Here is a 7,150-nt window from a genome sequence, read left to right as displayed (position 1 = left end):
TTTAACAATTTTTTTGATGCCAATTCGAGTTAGATATAGATTAGTAGATCATTCAAAAATATAAATCAATGATTAAATACACTTTGACAGATATTTATAGGATAAGATATCCAGCAGCAGGACATCAAGTTATTCAAATGATCTCTACATTTACTAACTGTGATAAAACACATCAATAATCATTATAGTAACCCAGTAACTCAATATATATATACGATTCTGAAAAGGGCCATAATGCATAAGGAGTACTTTTACTTTTGGTCCTTTAAGTATATTTTGATACCAATGCTTTTGTACTTTTACTAAATGTCAAATGTAGAGCAGGTTGTGAGCGAGGCTCCGTTTGTAAATGAGGAGACAGTTCAGAGTGTCTGCTCCTCCTCCTGGATGACTCAGAGTTTGATAAGCCCTCCCTCTCCTTCCTGCTCTCAGACACAGCCAGCTCCACTCTGTACTTCCTGGTTCCTCCCCTTCAGATCCACACTGAGGAGGAGGGGTGTAACCAACATGTGGGTAAAGTCCAAGAGCTGATAGGCCACATTCACTGCGCACACACATCCTGTTCAGATAACCTGTCACACTAGTTCCAGCTCTCAGGAAGTGAAACTCACACACGCTGCTACTGAGAGGTGAAATGGCGCAGAAAGGAGTTCAGCTGGAGCGGGAAACCTTAATATCTTGTCCCATCTGTCTGGATCTACTGAAGGATCCGGTGACCACTTCCTGTGGACACAGCTACTGCATGAAGTGTATTAAAGGCTTCTGGGACGGAGAGGATGAGAAGAAGCTCCACAGCTGCCCTCAGTGCAGGCAGAGCTTCACACCGAGGCCTGTCCTGCTGAAAAACACCATGTTAGCAGCTTTAGTGGAGGAGCTGAAGAAGACTGGACCCCCACCTGCTCCTGCTGATCTCTGCTATGCTGGAGCTGAAGATGTGGCCTGTGATGTCTGCACTGGGAGGAAACTGAGATCCTGTAAGTCCTGTCTTATGTGTCTTATATCTTACTGTGACAAACACCTCCAGCCTCATTATGAATCACCTGCCTTTGAGAAACACAAGCTGGTGGAGCCCTCCAAGAAGCTCCAGGAGAACATCTGCTCTCGTCACGACGAGGTGATGAAGCTGTTCTGCCGCACTGATCAGCAGTGTATCTGTTATATCTGCACTATGGACGAACACAAAGGCCACGACACAGTGTCAGCTGCAGCAGAGAGGACTGAGAGGCAGAGAGAGCTGGAGGGGAGTCGACTAAACATCCAGCAGAGAATCCAGGACGGAGAGAAGGAGGTGAAGCTGCTTCAGCAGGAGGTGGAGGCCGTCAATGGCTCTGCTGATAAAGCAGTGGAGGACACTGAGAAGATGTTCACTGAGCTGATCCGTCTCATGGAGAAGAGAAGCTCTGATGTGAAGCAGCAGGTCAGATCCAAGCAGAAGAGAGAAGTGAGTCGAGTCAAAGAGCTTCAGGAGAAGCTGGAGCAGGAGATCTCTGAGCTGAAGAGGAGAGACGCTGAGCTGAAGCTGCTGTCTCACACAGAGGATCACAACCAGTTTCTGCACAGCTACCCCTCACTGTCAGCCCTCAGTGAACCTACACACTCATCCAGCATCAACATCCGTCCTCTGAGCTACTTTGAGGACGTGACGGAGGCCCTGTCAGCACTCAGAGACAAACTACAGGACGTCCTGAGAGAGGAATGGACAAACGTCTCATCGACTGAAGTGGATGTTTTACTGTCAGCAGCAGAGCCCACCACCAGAGCTGGGTTCTTACAATATTCACAGGAGATCACTCTGGATCCAAACACAGCACGCACACGGCTGTTATTATCTGAGGGGAGCAGAAAAGCAACATTCATGAAACAACATCAGTCTTATCCTAGTCACCCAGACAGATTCACTAAGTATCCTCAGGTCCTGAGTAGAGAGAGTCTGACTGGTCGTTGTTACTGGGAGGTGGAGTTGAGAGGGGGAAGAGTTTATGTAGCAGTCGCATACAAGAATATCAGCAGAGCAGGGGATGAAAGTGGATTTGGACTCAATGACAAATCTTGGTCCTTAGATTGTAACCAAAACAGTTATTTATTTCGTTACAACAGTATCCGCACTCCCGTCTCAGGTCCTCTGTCCTCCAGAGTAGGAGTGTACCTGGATCACAGAGCAGGTGTTCTGTCCTTCTACAGCGTCTCTGAAACCATGACTCTCCTCCACAGAGTGCAGACCACATTCACTCAGCCGCTACATGCTGGAGTTTATCTTTATGGTTATGAAGCCACTGCTGAGTTTTGTAAACTGAAATAGCCTGAAGTCATTTGAGGAACTCTTCTACTTCTTAAACTCACCGTGTGTCCATCAGAGCTGATTGTTCATGTCTTCACTGTGCAGAGATCAGCTGTCAATCAAACATGATGGGTGGGGCTTGAACATCTTCTCACGAGTTGTTCTGTGTCGTGTTAAATGATCACATAATCATTTAAAACATATAGTCTTATACTCTGATTGCCTTTTACTCTGTTCAATTGTATTTGTAGTCTTGTATGTGTTTAACAGAGACGTGTGTTCATGATTTAAAAATGTGTTGAATATGGATATTGATGTATTTGTGTGTCGTTGTTTCTCTCGTAAAGTGAGTCTTTAGAGAGAAAGCACCAGAGCTTCTTTCATTGGAGATATTTGATTCTAAAGGTTTTTAATTTGTAACTAAGTCTAAATGTGTTGAATGCATAAATGAAAGTTTGAATAATGCAACAAAACTAATTAAAAGAAAAGTCATCAAAAAGAACAGCCAACAGGTCGAGTGCCACATGTCTGTATATTTTGTAATGTTGGGGTTTTTCTTGTTAATAAAAGAACTAAAAGGACAAAAGTGAAAATCTCTGTCTTTTGCTTTTTTTAATTATAAATATATAAATAATTTTTCTGAAACAAGATATTTTCATGTTTTATATATATTTTATTTATTTGTAGGATTAAGAAAAATCAGATGAAACCAGAGCTGAAAAAGGTGAACTTGTACAATCTGAAAAAGGCATCTCTTGCTAAGATCAATAATGGAGCCTGAGGCTGGTGAGCCGTTTCTCCAGTAGTGATGTGTCGGTCGCGAACGACGGGAGCCGGCTCGCGCCCGCGAACGAGCCGTTTTTTTGTTTTTGTTATTTTTTGTTAAGTAATACAAAACAGAATGATATGATGATCTCCGCGCTACAGCTGCTCCGTGCATGCATGCAGTGACATGTAATATCCAAGGATTAGAGACTGTTGGATGCTGCTGTTTTGAGCATTGCAATACACTTATTTTTATTGTGTTTTTTTATGATTAGAGACGGTTGGATGCTGCTGTACTGAGCATTGCAATATATTTATTTTCACTATGTTATTTATTTATGATTATCCTTGGGCTCAGCAAAGATTTGATGTCAGCTGTTGCTGTCTTTTTTTCTATAGTTAATACTGAAATAGAGCCCTGCTGTTTTGTCAGGGCCTTTTCTTTAAATATAATTTTAAAATGTCGATACAGTAGCCCCTTTTTTAAAATGTCTATGCTTAAGTTTTTATAGGTGTTGCTATCTGCTTTGTGTAGCGTGGTTCTACAAGCAAGTCAGTGCATTCATTGGGTGGTATCAGAGAGATACAAGGGTCTGTAAATGCAATGAAAACAATTGGCCACAGCAAATAATTGATATTAAACATGTCATTTTTACTTTTGAATACTTCAGTACAAAGGATGTATTGAATAATTTAAGTGATATGTGTACACATATAAATCATTAGTCAAAACAGGGTTACATTTGATTGAATTATAAAAGGTATAATATGTGGTAAACTGAAGAGCCGTTCACCAAGAAGAGCCAGAATTCCCATCACTATTCTCCAGCAGCAGTTTGATGTCAGACCGGTCCGACCGGAACAGGAAGGAACTCCTGCGTCACGTTGTAGACCTTAAAGTCACACAGGGAACATTGAGTTTCTGTTCTTCTGTGGGTTTGTTTTGAGTCTAATGTAAGAGTATAAAGCGAGGGTGTGTGTGTGTGTGTGTGTGTGTGTGTGTGTGTGTGTGTGTGTGTGTGTGTGTGTGTGTGGTGTGTGTGTGTGTGTGTGTGTGTGTGTGTGTGTGTGTGTGTGTGTGTGTGTGTGTGTGTGTGTGTGTGTGTGTGTGTGTGTGTGTGTGCGCGTGTGTGTGTGTGTGTGTGTTAAGGAACTTAACCCTTTCATGCACGAATAATCACAACCTCAGTCAGGATTTTTTTTACCAAGTGTTTTTATTGCTCTGGGGGCATGAACAACAATATGTGGACAGTATGCATTTATGTTTGAACTGAAGACATTTGTATTTAACACAAATATTGATAAAATGATGAATAAAGATGTGCAAACTTAAAATGATATATGTAAATATAAAGAAAATCTGCATACATATCCAAAACACCATTTAGGAATACTCTATTTCACTTTCCTGTATAGAACACATGGAAAGAGTAACCTACACACACCGCTGGCATGTAGACTCTCCGTTACAGTCTCTGTTATAGCTATGAACTTTTAAGAACTGATAACTGTGACACAACAAGATCCTTCATTGAGGATGCTATCTATGGTAATTGGCAAAGCACCCAGGGCACAAGGCCACGAGACACTGCATGCAGATGTACTTGGTTCTTCGTGTGCATGCAGCATCGTTACAGTAATTACATAATTACATTATAATAACATAAGTATATTGATTTACGGCCCAAAAAGATATTGCAGATGAAGTATTTTCAAGAACAACAGTAGCAGTAAAAGTATGAATTGTAGTTGAAATATAGCCAGTGATGCATGACGTCCACATTAGTGGACAGATGATTAATCATCATTTCCTCCCAACATAAAATCAATACTTTGACAATTTATGAATTATATGATTCCTTAGTTGTTACTTGATGTCACCAACATTTTTATACCTGGCAAGATATCGACGAGTGACTGGGGCTGCTTCTCACTTCTCTTATTTTTCATTTCCTCGCTCCTCGGTCTCGGTATCACCGGAAGTTGATTTGTCTGCGCCATCTTGAGTAGCGTCCTATAGAGAGGCGAAGTCCCGCCCATCTACTTCCGCTCCATGGGACCTTATTTCGGAAAAAGTATGTATTGAAGTCAATGGGGAGAGAAAGATTATCTCTCGATCCCGTTTGAATTGTGCCATGAATTACACATATGATGTTTGTCAATCTTAAATAATAATTTCCATGTCAAAAAAGTCACAGTTTGTCGTAAAACTTTTGAAATATAAGACTATGAAAAATACGCAACTAGAAAGACTACAAATCCCAGAGTCCCGGTCCCGCATGCTGGCTCTTAGGAACCGACTAACTCCCCTTGTGTGTATGTACAGCTCTCAACATGCCCAGACTTGGAGTGATTTTCACCTCTTTTAATACTTTCCGCCTCATTCTGAAAGAAAGAAGTGAAATGTGCCAACGTGACGGCCGTCTTGGTGTGTGGTGCGAGACGGGAGATGTAGTTCATTGAGCGGTTTCACACAAACAAAAGTGTTACTTCACAGTTTTACCACACATTTTTATTTTTTTGACTTTTAAATTATCTTTTAAATTGACAAACATCATATGTGTAATTCGTGGCACAATTCAAACGGGATCGAAAGATAATCTTTCTCTCGCCATTGACTTCAATACATACTTTTTCCGAAATAAGGTCCCATGGAGGAAAGGGAGGGACTTCGCCTCTCTATTGCCATTATTTGTGCCGGAGGACCCAGGATCGATAACCGAGGAACCACCAGACCATCCTCCGGTGAAATCCTCAGATCCTCGCCCCCGCCCCCTTACTGTGTATCGCTCACTGATTGGACGATGCAGCGCATGCACTGATCTGATGCTTCTTGACATGAGAGCAGTTTCCCAGCGGAGTGAAGACAACACATGAAACTCACGGGACTCACTCCTCAGTTTATACCGTGTTTTGTTTCAATGAATGCATCATTCAGTTACAAATATGTGATATATCTGAACAACAAAGTGGTCAATCCAATGAATGTTAATTTAACTGGGTTTTGATAGATAACATATCTCTTTTTATTCTCTCAACAATATTAATCAAACTATTGTTCGTGTATACATTTGACTGTAAGAATGGCATTTATCGTTTTTGAGAATGAGTTCTTATTTTATTTTATTTCCTTGGGTCTACAACAGATGATACAAATGTTAGTCAGTAAATGTAAATGCGATTATCGCTCCTCCGTTTTTAGGATTTATTTGATAAATAATAATAAAATTGAACAAAACGAAAAAACGAACGAAACGTAACTTTCGGTACGGTAGCCGGTTTGTCCCAAAAGTCACCCGACATGAACACGGAGCGAATTTCACAGTAGCTTCATTCTCTTTTCTTTATCTGTTTTTAATTGAACCACAACATTTAATCACGTTGTGGATGACTTGGTGACTCGTAGCGGAATAGAGGACCATCAGACAGGCGGTTTGTTGGTGATAAGACAGTATTGACACTCCTGTCTCAGGTCCTCTGTCCTCCAGAGTAGGAGTGTACCTGGATCACAGAGCAGGTGTTCTGTCCTTCTACAGCGTCTCTGAAACCATGACTCTCCTCCACAGAGTGCAGACCACATTCACTCAGCCGCTACATGCTGGAGTTTGGGTTTGTGATTATGGAGACACTGCTGAGTTTTGTAAACTGAAATAGCCTGAAGTCATTGGAGGAACTCTTCTACTTCTTAAGGCCCTGACACACCAGGCAGTCACCAGAGAACTCGCCGACACCGACAGTTCCATCGACGAGTTCTCCTGCGTCTTGGCCGTGTGTCGCACTGGAACAGACCGCAAAGACTTCAGCCGAGCACGTACGAACTGCGCATGCGTGAGTGGCAATAACTCTCCTTACCAGCAGGCGGCGGTAGTGTGTATTCGTCATTCAAAATAGGCAACAACCGGAAGACAGAGAAGAAGAACAGACTGATATAAACAAACAACAAATAGCGTGTGCGTTCCATTTTCACTCTCGTCCATCGAAAACATGTTTTAGAACAGGGGTTCCCAACCTTTATTGTGCCAAGGACCGGTAGATACATTAAAAAAAAATCGCGGACCGGTTGTCAATTTGAACTGATTTTAATATTTACTCACCACCAGCAGGTAG

General features: G+C 41.8%; 1 protein-coding gene across 1 annotated transcript; it reads left to right on the top strand.

Annotated features, from left to right (window-relative positions):
• Window positions 1-450: 450 nt before the first annotated feature.
• Window positions 451-6,720, top strand: LOC117470639 (tripartite motif-containing protein 16-like). The gene is made up of 2 exons (XM_034115453.1): window positions 451-2,117; window positions 6,516-6,720. Exons 1-2 carry the CDS (start codon window positions 635-637, stop codon window positions 6,695-6,697), a joined length of 1,665 nt encoding a protein of 554 aa, XP_033971344.1. The 5' UTR covers window positions 451-634; the 3' UTR covers window positions 6,698-6,720.
• The last annotated feature ends 430 nt before the right edge of the window (window positions 6,721-7,150 follow it).

This window comes from Trematomus bernacchii, unplaced genomic scaffold, assembly GCF_902827165.1.
Source record: "Trematomus bernacchii unplaced genomic scaffold, fTreBer1.1, whole genome shotgun sequence".
NCBI lineage: Eukaryota > Metazoa > Chordata > Actinopteri > Perciformes > Nototheniidae > Trematomus > Trematomus bernacchii.
Note: the sequence above shows the minus strand (reverse complement) of the source record. Positions and strands in the feature narration are given on the sequence as shown.

Excerpts from the sequence above, each read along its gene's own strand:
- LOC117470639 (XM_034115453.1), top strand. The coding sequence starts at position 635 with ATGGCGCAGAAAGGAGTTCAGCTGGAGCGGGAAACCTTAATATCTTGT. Across the intron at positions 2,118-6,515 it reads TATCCGCACTCCCGTCTCAG|GTCCTCTGTCCTCCAGAGTA; the intron begins GTCCTCTGTCCT and ends CTCCTGTCTCAG.